A 21,790-nucleotide genomic window follows, 5' to 3' on the forward strand; every position below is an offset into this window, starting at 1 on the left:
GTTTGACTTTAAACATTGGTCAATGGCGACTTATCATCGTTGGCAGAGATGTAAATAGACAGGTGGATTTTGAGCATAGTTAGATGTAAAAATATACTTACAAAATATATACACCCAAAGAATACAAGTATACTCCAAGGAAAAGAAGTGAATCTATATAAACGAAAACGCACGTAACATGTCTATAGTCATAAAAAATGTCGTTGCCAGTAGGTCTAACATGAGACTAACGACATATTATCTCGTGTAGGGAAATAATCAAAATGTCGACCAGTGGCGGCGGAATATAACCTAAATAGGCTATTTTGTCGACATTATTTGTCTATTTCTCTTCACAATAGACGTCTTTTAGTCCGTAGTGTAGTAGTAGTAGTAGTAGTTAGGACGTATAGATGGCACTTTATTGTATTTTCAGGTGCGTTCTAGGGATTATGAAACTTTACTGGAATTTGGGTGTTGTTTTAACTGGGTGTTACTCGTACATTAATTAGAAATGCGTTGCGTGTAAAACCGATAAATTGTTAGGTACCTACCGGTTGATAAATACCTATCAATTTAATAAAAATCTTATCTTCTAGTCGAAAAAGTTAATCAATCATGTAGCTACCTGATTAAAAAGAATTGGTGGATCAAAATTTAAACTGGTGTAGGTACTCGTAAATATAGTTGGTGCTACAACTCTATTATACCTATACTACATTTTGTTTTAATTAACCGTACAAATGGATAAAGATTATGAATTCAAAGAGCACTTTATTGAATCGAATAAGAAATTAACTAAATTCGTTGAAGATATGGAAGCGGTTAACCGTGAGTTAGATAAAATAAAATTAAAGCTGTCTTTGCTTCAAACACAAATGTCTGCCATGGAAGTAATATTCAAAGATGTCGTGGAGCTGAGAAGATTGATGATTTTGTTACAGCCAAATTTGAAAGCTGTAAAAGCTGCAAAGCTGTTGTAGGCTACTGGACTGCTAATTTTTAAAGGTAAATGATATTTTATACTAAAGATAGCACTAGTGCATCAAAATTGAGGCGGACAAAAATGTGCATAATTGTCTTAATTTTAGTTAGTCGCTTAAAAACAACAAAAATCAAAATTAATTTATTTAAATTAGGCTTAGTTTACAAGCACTTTTGTTTTGCAGGTCAGGATTGTGTCATAATTTTAATCTAATGGTGGTAATAATAGTCGAAAAATGAAATGAATGAATAATAGTCGATTCTTAAAATTAAAGTCACCAGGGTTCCAAACGCGCCTTGGACCGAGAAGAGCCCACAACAAACTCAGCCAAGGTTTTTTTTTGTTTACCACCATTTTACAAAGTCCAGTCGTATATTACAGTTTAACACAAAGCTTTTTACGAAAGTTATTTACTTAGACACATAATACCTAATTATTGTCTACAATGTCGAGTTGTGTGTTTAGAAAGTGTAAAAACTATATATCTATACATAAATATATAATGTCAATAAACACAAAATTAAGCATGTGTGCGCTCAGGGGAGTCGCTAAAGGATCACTTTTTGCGGTGATTTTGTAAGCACATAACATATCTAATAGTATAAAATAATTATTGGGTAAGTACCAAGCCTACTAAATGTGTCAGTCTACACCCGTACCAGTACAGTATACCCGGCCTGTACCCTGTAGGTTTGCTGAAGAACTAAAAATATTTAAATAATCTAAAATATATAAATATACATATTTAAACAAATAATAATTATTTCCATTTTCTCATCAAAAAGTCAATAGCACCATCTATTGGTGGATAGATTTAAAGTGAACTTGTAGTTGATTGTATTCATCATTAGATGGCAGTAACACAACTGCTCAGTTCGTGAATGTTATTTTATTAAAGCGCACACTCATAAACTTAACTCCACACTAGATGGCGAGAAATGCCCTCCACAAGTCCACAGAGAAGAGATTCTTTCCACTCTCGCATTATCGCAGTTTTTTTCTCCAACGAGAATGGACTACTGGCTACTTGATTGTTATTACAATAAAATATGAAATTTTGAGATACCTATTAATTATTATGTAAGCAAAATGTGTATTGCTAGAGTCTGGCTAATGAAAGTAGACTGAAATCCCGCCAAATTTAAAAAATCATTTAAACAAATTAATAAAAACACGCGTTTTCATAATGAGTTTAAATTATTATTTTGTTTATGAATACTTTGCTATCTATAAATAAGTATTAAACTCAGTTATTCCAATATTTGCATTTTAATTTTCAGAATTTACTCCGTTTTTTTTTAATTTGGCGGGCGATTTTAGTCTCTACTTTCATTAGTCAAACTCTAGTATTTTATTTTTATAAAATAAACTTGTATTATATCTGTGGACTTTAAAGTTTGAAACGCGGGCAGGGCGTCCGTATTAGGCCTACTTTAGTATTTTAGTCGAGTACGAACGATTTTTGGGCGGTAGCAAGTAGTTTAGCATGCTACTCGACTAAAATGCTAAAGTAGTTTTCTTCGTTAATCTTTTTCTTTAAGCGTAACATAATTAACTAACTTGAGTTAATTCTCCCATTAAGCTCTAGGTTACAAAGGGTAGACATTTCACAAGTTACTTTGCACATTTCATAAAACAAAAACTATGACAGCTACAAAAACGACGGTTAGATAGGTATTTAGAGAAAAAAATGGTGATTTTAATGTCATTTAAAAGTCTAAATGGCATTTTTGGGACTTGGTGAACTATTCACTCTACGGGGACGATATACGCCTTTGGTCGCATATTATTGCCACAGACTGTGTATGAATAATACACTTCTAATATTGAATAATAAAGCCGAGTGTACCTAGTAGTTTATGACTGATGACTGTGTGTGTATTAACAGTGTCAAATAGATTTTTTCATTTCCAGCATGGACCCTCGGGATGCACCTGAGGCCATCCGGAAAGAGCATCGGCCGTGACACTGGGGAGTCGTGACAGACGAAAGAGCAATGGTGGGGAACGTAATTTGATAATCGCGTTGCTCTTGGTCGAGCCTCGGTGATACATCGTTGACAGTTGACGCGTTAAGGACGTAATTGGCACCTCTCGTTATTACTAAGCGGTCTTCACACTTTATACATTCACATATCTATACTAATATTATAATGAGGTAAAGTTTGTGGTGTGTAGGTAATCTAAGATCTACTGATTCGATTATGTGTATTATCCCTATATTCTCACGTGACGCGGCAAAACCGCGCGGCATCTATTCAAACATTTTAAAAATAATTATTGAAAAAAGATAATAAGTTTTGAACAATACTTTCAAGGCAATAATGATCAGGCATATTTCAGGCTACCACGTTATAACTTTCCATTAGATATGATTGTATTAACAAAGAAATCAATAGTTTTAAAAAAATTTTTTTTTGAACAATCGTACCTTTATGGCAAAAGAAAATAGACGGCACTCAAGAGAGCACACTCCAACTTTCCTTAAATGTTTTTTAATAACGCGTCACCATAAAAAAATAATGAAGTATACGTTATGTTATAACATAAAAGTCATAAATGGCTGATAATAATTATTCCGATAGGTTTCGTTATATTATATCTTGATGTTACCTATCTATATGTGTTGCTGTTTTCCATGGATTAAAAGAAAATTTCATGCTTCCAAATAAAACGTCAGGTACGGATTTCAGTTCGTTTAATTAATATTAATTATCAAAGGTTCGCTATAAGAATTTCTTTGCAGTGTTAAGGCCTTCGTAAGCCACCTTTTTATTCTATTTATTTCTATTGTGCATGTGTTACTTGTGTCATAAATGTTTGTAATACAGCAATAGCTCTGAAATTATTATGTAGGTACTCGTAAAGTAGCTACTATATATAGGCACCTATGTAAAAGTAAGGTAGGTAACTAATATATTACGATAGCGTTGAATAGGTTATACTAGTTGGCACTTTTTAAAAAAGGTTTAAATTGTTCATTATCGTTCTACTAGACTGAAAAAAAATCATATTTTTAGTGACGTATTGTCAAAAAAAAAAAAAAAATTTCATGTATTCATATACATTGTCACAATACGATCGAAAACGCTATTGGTCATGATGGTCTATATTTTTACTGTGTCGTGACGTCACGTAAACCCGTAAACACTAGACCGTTTAATAACAATACTGACAGAAGCCGTTTAAATTAGAAGTACCGTTTAAGATTCTAGTGATAATATGTAACATCGTGACGTCACAAAATGGACGATGATATGATTTTAAAACTAAGTTTTTTTTTAATTCTTATCATATATTAATTAATATTTATGTATTACGGACCCTTATTTCTAATTCTAATTTAAACAATATTAATTTCATAACTAACTATTAAAATATAAATATGAAATCAATTTATTTACCGTCTGATTGTACAAATAAAATAAATAAATTGGATATAAGACCTTTATATTCATTTAATTCACAACCTTCCTCTTTGGTCTTGTCTGTTTTGCATTCTTCGATCTCACTTGATAGTTTAACAATGGCTCGCTTACCTTGACCGTCAACACGTCCGCTATGTTTCAAAATACTCATCTCTTATGCCAAAAGTATTTTGTGTACATTGGTTTTTACCTCTGACTCCTTACCAAACAGCAATATTACGACATCCGAGGGCTAGTGGCAGATACTGTGACGATCGCGTTAGCGTAAACGTGAATTTCTAAGGAATAGAAACAGCGCCATCTAGTGGCACTACTGTACACTTGTTTCAATTCCGTATAAATTTTACGCGTTTACTTTACGCGATAGTAACAGTATGAAAACATTGAATTTGTAAATCTAATTAGCATAATGCTGAGGCGAAGGAGAATTTGGAAAATTAAAAAAATACTTAGATGGAATAATAAACTGCAAAGAAAAGAGAGCACGGTGATACATAGACAAGCGACTTGGTGGTAGGCCCAAAGGCCAGGACACCAACGCCTTGGAGGGATTTTTAGCCGGTAGGACTTCGGTACTATCCGATCTTAAGGTGTCCATGAGGATTTGCCCTGAACATATAAACGTTGATTTTCAGTGATAAAAAAAGTTGATTGGAGTAAAGAATAAAGATTTCCAATAAGTAGTAAGAGTAACATCAATTAATTTACTATTATCATATGCCATTTCAAAAAAAAAAATCTAATATAGGTATAATAAATAAATACAGTGTTTAAAAAAAAGGTCACTTTGTGTGCATTGTCTCTAAGGCGGATCTATGCTCTTGACCGTTGATAGGCAAATAAAATTTCATTTAAGTATCTCCGTCGCCTTGGCTCTTTCCGTATTTGTCCGAAGTTATCTATATCTTACATTATATTACATATCTTACGTTATATTAGTTAAATCATTATTTTTCAGTAACAAAGTTTTCTATATGATTGCGACCAAACCATATTAATATGTAGTATGTACACCTACTATACTCGTAATTAGCTCTGCATTTTTTAATTAGGGTAGCAATAAAAACACTCACTTATTATTATCTGCAAAAAGATTTGTATACTAATAACTGTACAATCTTAATCTATCTATCTATACATAGAATAAATCTGTAGTGAGGTCAATTCTGTACATGAAATATATTTCCAAAATTACCAGGGGGTGATTAGTGATCGATACTGATGCCAAAAATGCAATCAGTAAAATTTTTGTCTATCGGTCTATCTGTATGTTCGTTATAGAAACAAAACTACTCGATGGATTGTAACCAAACTTGATACAAGTATTTTCATACTCCTGGGCAGGTTATAGTATTCTTTTCATCACGCTACGAAGAATAGGAGCAGAGCAGTGAAGGGTAATGATGGGAAAACGGGAGAAGTTACTCCATTTTTTCAGCGATACTACTGTAAGGCTGTATTAAAGAGGTCTAAGGGCGGACGAAATCGCGGGCGTCCTCTAGTAATAATATTTTTAACTTTGAGCGAAAATATGCGTTTATCTTTCTGCCCATCAATACACTTTTCTGATAGCCAACAAAGGTTTAGTATCGCCTTGGCCGCTAACATCCCGTCCGCTTTGTTCGGTAATATCCACTTTAGTTCCTCACTACACAATTGCATGTTCAGTTTGAACAAGGACAAGAATGGCTTCAATGGCAATTTCAGCCAGTTGTTTGAGATCATTTCTTCAGCTTGACCTTAATGTACTTAACTGATTTACAGTAGATTATTTGAGTAGGTACCAATTTAAGTGTCAGCTAAACTTTTAGGTACAGATGGATAGATTGTACTTAGAATTTGTCAACGTCAAATCATCATCATCATCAGAGGGCCTAGAGGCAGTTTGATACTGTTACTATCGCGTTAACGTAAACGCGAATTTCTAAGGAATTGAAACAGCGCCATCTAGTGGCACTACTGCACAACTGTTTCAATTCCATATAAATTCGCGTTTATGTTAACGCGATAGTAACAGTATGAAAATATTAAAAAACTCCCACTAGGCACACAGAAAGCTTTTCAACGAAACAATGCCATAAAGAGATTCTTTTTTGATTTAGAACTAAAATAACCATATAGCTCCTGCACGTATTTTTTAACTTTGAGATGTTAATGAAAATGCCCGTTACAGAGAATTTTCACCACTGACTTACCAACTCCTGCGTATGCTACCCACTAGAGCCATGGTCCATCGAGACAGGAAGCCTTCTACAAAGCAAACCATAATTATCTAAAATAGGCCCACAACACTTATACTGGTGACCATATTTGAACTTCTATTTATAATAGAATAGAATAGAATAGAATATAGCTTTATTTGTCCACACACGAGTAATAAAATAAAATAAAATAAACAAACAGAACATACAAATATCTGGTCGTGGACAAAACAGGTATCCACCTCAGCACGATGCCACAGCGAGCTGTGGCGCTGGTTTTCAGGTGAAACCTTGTGAGTTCACGGACGTGTCTACGTGACGTGTCTAATGCACACAATATAAACAAAATGAGAGAATGCTTGGAATAATTTAGTAGATTTAAAGCTATAGGTACATTGGTACATAGCTTGAAATCTACTGTGAAAATATTTAAAACCAAACCATCAATAATTTACTAAACAAGTCATGCCTTCGCGGAATGGTGCCAAGATTACTGCTTGCACTTTCACGTTACAATACCTATTACATAATTATTTTGTCTGCTTTGTACGCAAAAAAATATTGAAAACTTTTGTGACAGGTTAAGTTAGAAGCGGCTTATGTTATTTTTAGGCGAATCGTTACTGACTGATCAATAATAATTAACACACAGCTCAAACCACGTAACAAATTACGCTGAAACTTGGTAAGCAGACGGTTATTATGACGTAAGTACAAGAAAGGTCTATCCAAGATATACCCCCTATTGAGAGTTCCTGCTTAATACTAAAAAGATCGCAAATTTACGTGGTAAAAATCGCAGGTGTAAGCTAGTACGTAGTATGTATAAGTACAAGATTTTACTTAATTTACCGATGCTGAACTAAAGCTTTTGTTATAAGTATTTACAAGAATAAAATTAATTGACTCCTTGAAATCAAAGGTAAGGTGAACCATGATTAAGTACCTACCTATTATTTCATTCATAGTATTTTTCAATTATTACTTGCTTGGTTTTTCCATAAAAGAGATTGATTACATTTAAAAAAAAACAATATTAGAAAGTGCATGAAATTTTAATAGATTCTCAATTAACAATTCAACAACAATTTTAATTGATTCTCAAGTTCCCTGGAACTATTTTTGTTATACTAAGCTTTTCACTTCACTTCATTACGTTGACTAGTAATATAAGAATTGTTGCAAGTGATTTGTTATGCCCAATTATGAATCTACTTCAAGTTACTACGAAACTAATAACACTTTTAATCTTTCGTAATTGATCACTTCAATATATCTCTTTTAATGATTGGGAAATGTTTGTTACAGTGTAGGTTTAACCATTTTCCAATGAGATTTGAGTATGAAAGAAAGGGAATTCAACAATTTGACAATCAATGAAATTCAATCCTTAATAAATTAATAATTTCTAATCGTTAAAATAATTTTTGTTAAAGTTAACGCTTATACAATAATATATTTAACCGACTTCAATAAAAGAAGGTTCTCAAATTTGAAGTCCTATGTTTTTTAAACGATATTGTACCTCATAACTTCGTCATTAACCAATTTTGAAAATTCTTTTTTGTTTTAAAGAGTATACTTCCAGATTGGTCCCATTTCATTTTCATGAAAGTCGGTTTAGTAATTTTGTTTTAAAATGAAAACAACTAAATTGCTCGTATTGCTCTTTCGTTCACTATGCTATGACACATTAAAAATAGAAAAATAAAAACTTTTTAACAAACAAATTGAACCGACTTTAAAATCACTAAAATTAACTAAAAAGCGAAAAATAACATCGTATGTGCTACATTCTGATTACTTTGAAGACGGTGCCAACACTATGATGCATTAATTAAAGTCGATTAAATTATAAAGTTGTAGGATTTAAAGACAGTTCTTTAATTAATACGTAACGATTCTATTTCATAGAATCTGAATACAGATGCGTCATACCACTCAATCCTCCAATGGAAATTATCCTGATGATGAGCAACGTATTTTATAAATGATCTACCACTTTTCACAGATTTAGTGTTTGATTTCAATTCTTATTGTAAACATGTACCTAAAACGGACATTTAAATCTTATCTGCGGAGGCTAACAGTGAAACACCGTCAATTGTTTCCGAGCGCGTGGCTAGTTAACAAATAAAGTCGGTTCACAATTGGCTTAGGTACCATTGCACGCCTGCCAGTCACAGCTATCCTGGCGTTCCGATCGCACGCAAAGGATTATCGCAATCCTGGAGCGAGGAGGACTTTTTTATCTGTGATGTGAAAGTTTACGCTACAATCCCATTTATAACCTCAAAACTTGCCGTCCGCCCAGTATGACAAGAACTGTTGATCAGAAGATAAAAATTACAATGTTTTTATGCAATGAAAGTGACAATTGTTTGTTTTGAATCGATGTTTAGTTATGAAACTGCCTACTTGGATACGAGAACCAGAGATGGTGAGTATCAAAATTTGGGAGTGTTTTTTCTGGTTTTTATGTATAAGATCAAGTTGTTTGTCGATATCAGCTGTGTACACAAGATCACGTGGGTGCATACTGTGTAAATTAGATCATCTGCGAAGAATGACATGTAATTTAATGAAAAGTAGACACGATTTGTTTGAGCTACGTATATTCTCTGCTAATGCTTCTACATTTGAATTGTAAATAGACTTGTCATGAACGTATACATTTATTTTATCTATTTTCTTATTATTACGTATGTCGAATCATTATTTTATCCTCACGTCTTCGCTTTTTCATGGTAAAATAAACATATACCTATGTAAGGTGCCGTATCTACGGTATATGAAACAAGTTTTTGTTCAAAACATTTCGATTTAGGTAGGTATATGGATATTTAAGTCTAGAACTAAAGTGCCTTTGACTTATATTTATTTAACTCTACAAATGATAAACTTATGTCATTGGGAAGTTTTTTAACGACTTCACACCCAAGTTTTTTATTATTTGAAGATTCAAACGTAAGTATCTCAAAGTGCTAATAGATTTGAAAAGTTCATTTCTTATCAATTTATCTAGATAAACTTAACTTATAATTGCATGGAAAAGGCTTTTTTCTTACTTATCTGATTCTATTTATTTTTAATTGCATATTAACAGTTACAAATGGATCGAATCTGGAGATTTTTTGACCTTATTCCCGTATATATCTTTATATATAAACGAAAGTTTGTACATATATAATCTACGATTATGTAGTTTTTTCATGAAGTTTGTTTAGTGTGAATGCAGGCACTTAAATCTCATAGGTTTTGACAAGACGATAATTTAAATGACCCCTTAATTGAATCAACGGTGTGTGGATAATATTTGGTGTCAGTAGAGTCATTTCATTGCTGATTACTAGTCGGTGTTGAATCATTCGGATTACAGTTATTAGTGGATTAAAATTCTTAATTTTAACCTTACTTGTTTATTGTACTATATGTTCAGAATGTTGTTTAAAAAAGAAAAGTTAAAGATCACAAAAAGATAATGAAAATTAAATAAATAACATCCGATATTTTAGCCCCAATTTTAACAATCGAAATTCTATTTAAATACGGTTTCCTCACGATGTTATTTAGGATGCACACAACTGAAAAGTTGGAGGTGCATGCATCGGATCGGATTCGAACCCAGACCCTCCGGAATCGGAGGCAGAGGTCATATCCACTGGGCTATCACGGCTCATTCGGCTATCACGGCTCATATTTTTAGTTGTTTAATACAATAGGACTGATGTGCGAATTGCACGTGGTAATATGTACAAGAGATGAAACACATCGCATTATGAGATCAGAGTTATGCAAACGGATATTTAAGGCTAATCATATTAAATCAGAGCCTGAGCTTAAAGTACCGGTCACTCGCAATAAATTGCTTCCCAAAATAGAGACTTCCTGCTGGGTGGACATAGATTTGACTCGTTATGCTTTGATTGCAAGTAGAAATGCTATTACGAAATGCCTTGGGTGTAGTTTTAATGATTATTTGAACTAGTTTCTTTCTAACATAAAGCTAACGAACAATCAAGCTTGGAGTTGTAAAGCTATGGATGTATGCTTAGACCATTAAAGGATGTATGTTACTTTGCATCATCATATCAGCCGATGGACGTCAACTGCAGGACGTAGGCCTTTTGTAGGGACTTCTAAACATCACGATCCTGAGCCGCCTGCATCCAGCGAATCCCTACGACTCGCTTGAAGTCATCAGTCCACCTGGTGGTGGTGGTTCTTCTGCGGATCTCTTATTTCCGTTTTGACGGACAATACTCCTAGTATAATTCGTTCCATCGCCCGCTGTGTGACTCTGAGCCTTCTTATGAGGCCCATAGTCAGTGACCAAGTCTCGGAACACTGAGTCATCAGCACTGGTAACACGAATCTATTCGATAATACTTTTGTCTTCGGCACTGAGAAATTTTTACTTTGCATTAAGAAGAAATTTAATTTCATACTAATATTTTAATCGTGAAAGTCCATTTATCTTTTGTCTGTCTGTTACTATATCATGTTTAAACAGCTGCGTTTTAAGCTGTTTTATATGAATTTTGGATTGATATAGTCCTCAATCCTCAGTTTTTTCAAGCAGGTAAAAATTGGTGCATAAATTAGGTATATTGTGATATGAAATGTACTGTTTTCAATTTTTTATAAATACCATCCCTGAAGGGTTAAAAATTTGTCAAAAAATATAAATTAGCCATTGTTTAAGTTATATTTATTTATTAAATTTAAAACACGTATTCAAGAATTTTGAAAGTTTCATTCATAAAAAAATATAAATTGCACCTAATGGGGTCAAAAAGGCATGAACCCTTAAAATGCTTTTCTCGCAGACAAAGTTGCAGGCGTTTGCTAGTATCTCATAATTATGTACTTCATACTCGTATGTCACATCATAAGCCATTAACCTTTCTCTGATTACTTCGAGATCGTAATTTTCTTTTATTTCATTTAAACTGAGGACAGTTCCATGACGTAATCAAATAATAATAAATAGCTTTCCCTTTTCTGATATGCGATACAAATATAATGTAGGTACATAGATAGTTTCAATAACAATGTCTACAATTCATAAAATAACAATCCATGGTGTCATAATTTCCTGTTATTACAATTATGAAAATCTGATATACGAGTATTTACGATTACAAAGTTTTGTGTGTATCATAAAAACTTACAACGTTTGCTTAGTATTTATTTTTGTTTCAATTCTACATTACTCAGCATAATTTATCTAGACTTTAGCTCTGTATTTGTTAAAAGTCAATTTATCATAAACGTGTTCTGTAAAATAATATTTTTTGACCATATCTCCATTATCCTCCAACTAGTTCGGAAAAGACTGTATTAGGAGTGGGTACGACAATCCAACGGGACGGGGATCGAACCACCACCCCTCGGTGTTGAGTCGTTCTTACCGTTGAGCTATTGAGGCTCGATATTATTAAGTACATAGCCTACTAGCGGGCGCCCGCGACTTGGTCCGGGAAGAAATCAGTGATGACTTTGGTCCCCTTTTTAACCTTATTCATCATCATTATCATTATCAACCCTTATTCGGCTCAATGATGAAGTTCGAGTCTCCTCTCAGAATGAGATGGGTTAGGCTAATAGTCCACCACGCTGGCCCAATGCAGATTGGCAGACTTCAGACACGCAGAGAATTAAGAGAATTCTCTGGTATGCAGGTTTCCTCACTATGGTATTCATTCACCGTTTGAGACAAGTGATATTTAATTTCTTAAAATTAACACAACTGAAAAGTTGGAGGTGCATGCCCCGGACCGGATTCGAACCTATACCCTCCAGAATCGGAGACAGAGGTTATATCCACTGGGATATCATGGCTCGCTAGGTTGTATAACATTACGCTAAATCATTATCATTATCAGCCTATTTTAACGGGCCCACTTCAGGGCTAGGCCTCCCGGAGATAACTGCCTCATGATCTAGTGGTTACTGTGGTTTCGAATCACGAGGTCCTGGGGCCTTAGCCATGTGACACGTCGATTCCCTTTCTACAAACGCTAACGCTTCGAAAACAATGTATGGGAATCACAGATCCTAACGACAACTTGATCACGTGATCATTCGATAGTGTTAATTATGATATTGGGAAGTTCATGGTGTAGCATCCCTGTAATTCTGAGACCACGTTAAGTCGTCATTATCATTATCATTCAAATCTGATAGTGGTCGTTAATAAATTTAACATTACCTATCTATCACCTTAAAGCCCGTCATCCCGCATTGCGTAGTGGTAAGCTCATATATCCTCTGCTCAGACCAATTATCGCACTCATAGTCACGAACAAAATTGTCTGTCATTTTCTGAGGAAAACGAGCTTAGATTTGGTTATATCTTAAACAAAACTAGAAGTTTTTGCCCATTTTTTACACAATTCAATTGCACAAAAAGGTATTTTTACGGAGCTCATTAAGCGACGAACACGATTACAACTATTTAACATCGATATTGTAGAGACAGTGTCTATAATCGCATTAGATCATTGATCATATACTTTGACAGAAAAGTAACGTCTAGCGAGGCAGGTTCTATACAATAACTGGTCTAAGATCCTCTGTTATTACGCTATGTAAGTACGCGCCAATTTCTCGCGAGTAGAATAGTGGGACACAACTGAGGTTTTTTTTTACAAGTTAGCCCTTGACTACAATCTCATCTGATGGTAAATGATGATGCAATCTAAAATGGAAGCGGGCTGACTTGTAAGGATGAACATCACCACCCCTTTCGGTTTCTAAACAATATCGTAGGTACCTACCGGAACGTTAGGTCGCTTGGCTTGGTACGTCTTTGCTGGTAGGGTGCTAAGTACGAGCTACGGCCTCCGTGGCGCAGTGGTATGTGCGGTGGATTTACAAAACGGAGGTCCTGGGTTTGTACCACGGCTGGGCAGATGGAGATTTTGTTAATTTGTCCAGGTCTGGCTGGTAGGCAAAGACGTACCGCCAAGCGATTTAGCGTTCCGGTACGATGTCGTGTAGAAACCGAAAGGAGTGTGGATTACATCCTCCTCCTAACAAGTTAGCCCGCTTCCATCTTAGACTGCATCGTCACTTACCATCAGTTGAGATTGTAGTCAAGGGCTAACTTGTAAAAAATAAAAAAAGCCTCCCAGCCAGACCTGGAAACCTCAATCGGCCTAACCGGAGATCGAATCCTCGAACCTCTGCGCCACGGAGGTCATCAAAAACATACAGTCATAAAACAGAGCGTGACAGCTACTTAATCTTCGCAATCTTAGGCTAGTCTCTAAAGCCGTTATTAATTACAACTCAGACACGGCAATTGTGGCTGGCCTTTACCTGCAATACGTTGGTCAGACGTAATGATCTACGTCATAGTCACACGTATCATTGAGATAATTACTGAAGACGAACAAACTAAGGGCACGATATGGTAATGAGTGAATGAGCAATACAGCTACGTAGGAGCACGAGATCTAGTCAGTTTATGAATGCTTATAAACTATAGCCTCCGTGGCGCAGTGGTATGCGCGGTGGATTTACAAAACGGAGGTCCTGGGTTCGATCCCCGGCTGGGCAAATTGAGATTTTCTTAATCGAAATAATCGAATCGGTCTGGCTGGTGGGAGGCTTCGGCTGTGGCTAGTTACCACCCTACCGGCAAAAACGTACCGCCAAGCGATTTAGCGTTCCGGTACGATGCCGTGTAGAAACCGAAAGGGGTGTGGATTTTCATCCTCCTCCTAACAAGTTAGTCCGCTTCCATCTTAGACTGCATCATCACTTACCATCAGGTGAGATTGTAGTCAAGGGCTAACTTGTAAAGAATAAAAAAAAAAGCCGACGCCCCGCGGTTTCATCCGCGTAGTTCCCGTTCCAGTGACAATATGGGGATGAAATGAAGCCTATGATACTCACAAATAACGTAGCTTTCTACAGTGGTACAAAAAATCAAAATTGGTTCAGTAGATCCAGCGTTTAACCTCTCCAATATCTCAACTTTTACATAATTATCTATAATGTTAAGTAAATATAAATGTCGTGAGATATCGGTCAGTATGACTTTTATGCGACCAACGACATACTTTACGAAGAGTAAAAGACAAAATGTCAATGTAGAAGGCTCAGGGTCACACAGCGGGCGATTGAACGAGCTATGCTATGAGTATCGCTTCGTAATAGAATATAGTTAGAAATGAGGAGAACCGTAGAATAACCAAAGTTACTGATATAGCTCAACAAGTCACGAAACTGAAGTGGCAATGGGCGGGGTGCGTACTTCGAAGAGCTGTGGATGTTGGGGTCCCAAGGTGCTGGAATAGCGACCCCAGCTAGACTGGCGACATCAAGCGAGTCGCAGGGGTTCGCTGGATGCAGGCGGCTCAGTAACGTAATGTTTGGAAGCTCTTATAAAAGTGGACGTCCATCGGCTGATATGATGATAATTATGATAATGATGATCAAATATTATTGGGCCGATAGCTTTATGTGCTATCCGAAGCACGAGGGTAACACCATCAAATTCTATAAATAATAATAATTAAATAAAAACTCAGTACTTCATAACCTGACCCGGGACTCGAACCCAGGCCCTCATGATCCGAAGCCACATGATCTAATCACTGGACCAATGAGGCATGCAAAAATAATATACGACGACCTCCGTAACGCAGTGGTATGCGCGGTAGATTTACAAGACGCAGGTCCTGCGTTTGATCGGCTGGGCCGATTGAAGGTTTCTTGATTGGTCCAGGTCTAGCTATTTACCACCCTACCGGCAAAGACATACAATTTAGCGTTCCGGTACGATGCCGTGTAGAAACTGAAAGGAGTATGGATTTTCATCCTCCTCCAAACAAGTTAGCCCGCTTCTTAGATTGCATCATAACTTACCATCAGGTGAGATTGCAGTCATTGGCTAACTTGTAAATTAAAAAAAACTAAGAATGAACGAATCAGTTTTCTAAATCAACGAACTCAAGAGATGCGATCACAAGCCGCGTTCTTCCTATAAATAGGTGGAATAAAGTTAAACCATTTTACGAGGTTTTCCGCAATATGCCAGAACAATCTTAGTGGGAGGAAATAAAGGCATCCGCAGTTGTCATGGAGATCGAGCACATCCTAATGAGTGCAAGGACGTGGCGTGTCAAAACGCCGGAACTCAGGATGATAACAATTTCAAGAAAAATTGCCAACGATAAGTGATCGCGGCCAGCGACCATCTGTATTACCGCATCCACCGCATTATCATTTCGTGTTCTCACTTCTCTGTACTCTGTACACTTAACTCTATCACTTGGGAGTGTGCAATATGTAATTTGGTGGTTACAAATGATTCTGGATCTCAGATTCTGGAAAAGTTAGGAGCCTGATATTTGGGTAAATGATATTTCAGCTTCGTTATGTCTTTACAAAATACACAATTTGTAAAACTTTTCTCGATGGTTTATTTTTTTGAAAAATACATGTTTTGCTCACATTTTGCTTTCAATCTCAGGAAAAGCAAACTTATTTTCTTAAATTTTGTTTTGTATAGAAAATTAGATATATATCTTGAACATGACCATTTTGTTATTCGTTATTTTCTTTAATTTACTTGCAATTAGGTAAAAATGGTTTTGGCGCTCACGTCATAAAATATGCGTCGCGCGTCAATCGCTCCGTGCTTTTCACTCACGTGAAAGTCATAATTCGGCGTCTCGTTTGCGCTTCGATTTATTTTTATCCATATCGTACCGACGCGCTGCGCGCTCTTAAAGCCAGTTTCTTCATGTAAAGCTAAAGTAACAGTAAAAGTAGTAAGTAGTAAAAAATACTTTATTTGTCAGTGAATAAGACCGACACTTTTGATTTATGACGTTACTTTAACTGTTACTTGCGATGAAGAAACTGGCCGTTAATGTCAGCTATATCAGCTTGATGTCATGCACATCGCGACCAACACACGATCAGTTTTATCGGACATCAAGCCGTTAGCGCTGCAGGCATGTGAAATTACTTGATCGTCAGTGGCTGACATAAGGTCTAAGATCCGGCATTAGAAATATATACCCTCATCTGTTGTTATAAAAATTAATCATTTAATACTGTTCGGCCGCAATTTATGTAGGCAACCTATGTGCTATGTGTCTATGTGAATAACTTTTACCATTTATTTCTTACTAGACTTCGCCCGCGTGAAATTTAGTTTTTCACAAATCCCTCGGGAACCATGAACTTTTCCGGGATAAAAAGTAACTTATGTGTTAAACCGGAGTAATATTTATTTTTCAAATTTCAACTAAATCGGTTTAGTAGTTTCGGCGTTTAAGAGTAACAAACATCCATACAAACTTTCGCGTTTATAATATTAGTAGAGTGAACAATTAAAAGAGTAACTCTAAAAATGAAGGACTTTCCATACAAACTTTCAACCCCTATTTCACCCCCTTCTATTATTATTTTAGGATCAAAAAGTATCCTATGATTTGCTCCAAGCTCCCATTTACGATCATACCAAAATCCATCTTGATCGGTTCAGCCGTTTAGCCGTGAAAAGCTTACAGACAGACAGAGTTAGATTATAGATCCCAATTAAATAAAAGATGAGGGTATATATTTCTTATGTCGGATCTCGTACTAATATTACATAGTATACAAGGCAGACTACAGACGAATTCTCAGAGAATAAGAATAGGTCTCGGAGCATAGCTAGATTAATTAATAAAATCTAAGCGAAGCAATGCGCAATTTAAAAAGCATATGCACTAATACCTGACCTATACAATTCAAGGTAGCCATGGCCTATGCCTACCACCACCTGACCCTGACCAGACCTAAGACAAGTTAGAAACTATAAATGCCAAATTGACTCGAGCTGAGAATCGAACCCATGAGAACCACAGCAAAGATTGTCAAAAGCTTAACTTTTTTCATTACTTACTTACTGGTAGTTACAACTCTTCATTATTATTTCTAAAATCAGTTATGTAGTTTAATAAGCTTATACCTTATTCCGTCAATAAATAATAATTAATAAAAAAGAACCCTATTGGTGTCATATTTCATCGATTGCTAATTATTATGGACTACTCGTATGAGTGAAAGTACTAAAATGCGCCTATTAAGACAATTTATTTATCATTTATCAATTTTCATAACATAAGTTATTTTTCATTACATTAAATAATTTTGTAAATACACATTTTTTATTTCATTTCAAACCATTTTTTATACAATATGTAGGTACCTATGTTATTATTTAAAAACTTATACTCGTATTTCTTAATTTAAGCTACTCGCCAACAGATGGCGCTATCATATAAAACTGAGAGGCTTAAAACTGATGAGAATTTAAATAAATTTTTGTCACGTGGGGAAATCCTAATGGATAGGTACCTACTCTCGTCACGGGGAAGTCAGGTTATGTCGGACTCCTATCGACTAAAACCAATATTAATATAATGTTCTATGTGTATCTATGTGTTCCAATTTGGCGCCGAGACGGCCTCCGTGGCGCAGTGATGTGCGCGGTGGATTTACAAGTCGGAGGTCCTGGGTTCGATCCCCAGCTGGGCCGATTGAGGTATTTTTAATTGGTCCAGGTCTGACTGGTGGGAGGCTTCGGCTGTGGCTAGTTACCACCCTACCGACATAGACGTACCGAAAAACGATTTAGCGTTCCGGTACGATGTCGTGTAGAAACCGAAAGGGGTGTGGATTTTCATCCTCCTCCTAACAAGTTAGCCCGCTTCCACCTTAGATTGCATCAGATGAGATTGTAGTCAAGGGATAACAAAAAAAAAAAAAGAGAACGTTTGCAAACCACCCCAACCCAGAATCTCTGTCCACCCAAATCTACAGTAAAAAATTACGACAATTTAAAAAAAAACATTTTCTTCACAGGTACCCTCCAATGATCTCCAATAAACCAACCGACTCAACATCAAAGATGATCACCAACTATGATCAAACACAAAATCACGAACGCGTGACCTGACTTCAGGTGCTTTATACCCTTAAAGTTAAGACAAAAATATGACTGAAGATTCGTCCTCCTATGAAATGCAAATAAGGAAAGATGACGGGCAAAAGGAGACAAAAGCAAAGCCTGGCCTATCAGCTGGCAAGATATTCTACAAACCTGGTGTTATTGAAGAGGAGACGGATGAGACGAGCGTACTAGATAGCTCGGTTATGGAGTCACCCATGTTAGGAGTGGGTTATGGTGGCAGCGGGTTCTTGAGGCCACCTCTGCAGCAGACCAGCAGTCTTCACAGGATACCAACGTATAGCAGCTCTATTGGACATAGTACTGTGTACAGGCATGATTGCAGGTAGACTACCTTTCATCTATACTCTTTACATGTTATACAGCCGTGATAGCCCAGTGGATATGACCTCTGCCTCCGATTTCGGAGGGCGTAGGTTCGAATCCAGGTGTGCATTTTAAGAAATTATATATCGCGTGTGGTAACGGTGAAGGAAAAACATCGCGAAACCTGTATACCAGGAAAACTTATTTCTATGCGTGTGTGAAGTCTGTCAATACGCATTGAGCCAGCGTGGTGGACTATTGGCCTAACTCCTTTTATTCTGAGAGGAGACTCGAACTCAGCAGTAAGCTGAAAATGGGTTGATAATGGTGAAAGTCTGTGGTCTTGTAGGAGGTAATATCTGGATCTAGTGAACCGATTTTGAAAATTCTTTTACCTTTAGAAAGCTACGTTATTTGTGAAAGTCATAGGCTCATATATATTTTATCCCCGTATTCTCACGGGAACAGGAACTACGAGGGTATAACCGCGGGGCTTCGGCTAGTACCTAGTTTATATTTCTGTGTTAATGGTCCACTATAGGATAGGGTACATGAATCCTCTTTTATAGAGGAAAGACCTTACCGACCTTTATCGCAACGTACCGCCAAGCGTTTTACCGTTCCGGTACGATGTCGTGTAGGAACCGAAAGGAGTGTGAATTTTCATCCTCCTCCTAACAAGTTAGTCCGCTTCCATCTAAGATCGCATCATCACTTACTATCCGGTGAGATTGTAGTCAAGGGCTAACTTGTAAAGAATAAAAAAAGAGAGAATTTTGAAGCTTCGATTTAGTGATATGGATTCTGTGATAATTCAATAAAGAAAATATGGAAACCTAGATTAAAAGTTACCAACTCATTAGCCTGTCTCAAAAGCGTATTAAGGATCAAAATATTTTTTTATGAAAATCAGTTAAGCTGTTTAACTTTCATTGCGTGAAAGAGTAACAAACACTTCAAACCACACTTACAAGCCCTCGCCTTCATGACATAAGCAGGATTGGGACAAGTATTGCACTTTCTAAAGAAATATTTGAGGAAAATATTCAGAAATGTAAAATAAAATGCATTTTCACTTAAGTCAACATTTTTGAAATAAACTTTAGGGTCGGGCGTTAAAAGACGGATTACTGACGTCATAAATATTCGTAATGACAAACAATGAGATTAGTAGATATTTTATCTTAATCAAATAACAGATATGCTTTAGTAGACCGATGAATGACAAACCAAATATTGAGGCCGCAATTTCCGAAATATTTTGTGATAATACTACTTATAGTTTCAAAGCACAAGTGATAAGGCATTATGTAGGCAAACCTTAACCAAAAGGTTATGTATCTTTCGTTAAGATAGGCGGCTTACAGGAAGGTGGATCAGTGGATGCTGGCACCTCAAGATAACGGTGTTTAGAAGTCATGACAATAGGCCTGTGTCCAACAGTGATCCAGCCATCCATGATGATGATGGTGATAAGATGTTAATGATAGTGATGATCATGATGCTGATGATAATGCTGATGATAACGATGATTATAATATTTACTTTATAGAAGCACTAAAACGTCAAGAATGTCAGTGAGATACCACCGGTTTGGATAAACGATAAACGGATTCACATTTTCTGAATTTTTGTTGGCAATCCACTTTACTATTAAGATTATTCTAAGGTACAATCTGATTTGTTATATTGTAAATAAATGCATCTTATCGCTTTTCTAGCATAGTGAATCAGGATCCTTGACGGCTCAATATCTAATCAGGGCAAAGATAAATGCCTTTACTTATCGAAATAGTTTAAAAAAATATTCGCACAAGACAATACATGTGCGTCTTTTTTGTAGTATTCAAAGAATATTGTTATATTACTATTATAAATATAATATGTGTTAGTGTTAATAGTGCTTTAATAGTAATGTAAACGTATAAAGACATTAATGTTCAAATTGATGCCGAAATATTGTCCTAATCTGCAAAATGGCTTTCCTAATCTCTTAATATACCCGTTGATAATGCGTACATTTATTCCTTGTTATTAGTGTTTTAAAATATGTTTTTTATGAAGTCCCAAAACAAGTGAAGTGTCTAAGATGAAACGGAGACGTAAATAGTTAAATGATAAGGTGACGTTATCACTGTTGACCGAGTTTGTGCCACTTTCGTTGAATAGTTTAGCAGTGACAAGGTGCTATCTTGATGGGTAATATATTAAAACGAAGTAAGTATTATCAATTGATTAAGGTGTATTTGCTCAATTGTATAAGACGAACTAGGAACGTGTACTATAATGCGCTGCCTGCTTAGCACAGGGCTATGAAAGTAACGTAGCACTAAATAGTAACATATATTTGCTTTGTAGAACAAAAGCCTTAAAACTTGAAGGCTGAAAGTCTTATCTTAGAGTACGGTAGGCAATCATGGATTTTGGAAAACTTTAAAAAACACAGTTAAAGAGTAAACTTTGGAGCTTGATTCTACAACATTTAGATGCAAGGTTTCAATATTTTCGATTTAGTGGTAAAATGTACAGACAAGCGTTTGACAGAGAGAGTGTTGATGTGTAACATTCTTTTACATTCAAAACACATAAACGTGCTTGATTCAATTCAAATCTATCATCAAATCCAAATTGACCTACTTCCAAAGAAAGCCAGTATTACATTTTTTTAATATTTAAAGAATATATATAAATAGTACCAATCTTACCGTTATCAAAACAACAAAAGACTGTACCGGCAACGCCAAGCGATTTAGTGTTCCAGTTCGATGTCGTGTAAAAACTGAAAGGGATGTGGATTTTCATTCTCTTCCTAACAAATTAGCCCGCTTCTATTTTAGATTGAATCATCATTTAAGATCAGGTGAGATTGTAGTTATGGGCTAACTTGTGAAGAATAAAAAGAAACTGTGTTA

At 35.8% G+C, this 21,790-nt stretch overlaps 1 protein-coding gene across 2 annotated transcripts in view; it reads left to right on the plus strand.

Annotated features, from left to right (window-relative positions):
- Positions 1 to 8,717: 8,717 nt before the first annotated feature.
- LOC112049055 (G protein-activated inward rectifier potassium channel 3-like) overlaps positions 8,718 to 21,790 on the plus strand; it is a 33,327-nt gene continuing 20,254 nt past the window's right edge. Inside the window, exons 1-2 of one of the 2 annotated variants that reach the window (XM_024086801.2) lie at positions 8,718 to 9,032; positions 18,467 to 18,897. In XM_024086801.2, coding sequence (XP_023942569.2) covers positions 18,599 to 18,897 — 299 coding nt within the window. In that variant the 5' untranslated portion in view covers positions 8,718 to 9,032; positions 18,467 to 18,598. The remainder of the gene's footprint in view (positions 9,033 to 18,466; positions 18,898 to 21,790) is intronic. The other variant, XM_024086804.2, reaches the window with a different exon arrangement.

This window comes from Bicyclus anynana, chromosome 11 (assembly GCF_947172395.1).
Source record: "Bicyclus anynana chromosome 11, ilBicAnyn1.1, whole genome shotgun sequence".
Lineage (NCBI taxonomy): Eukaryota > Metazoa > Arthropoda > Insecta > Lepidoptera > Nymphalidae > Bicyclus > Bicyclus anynana.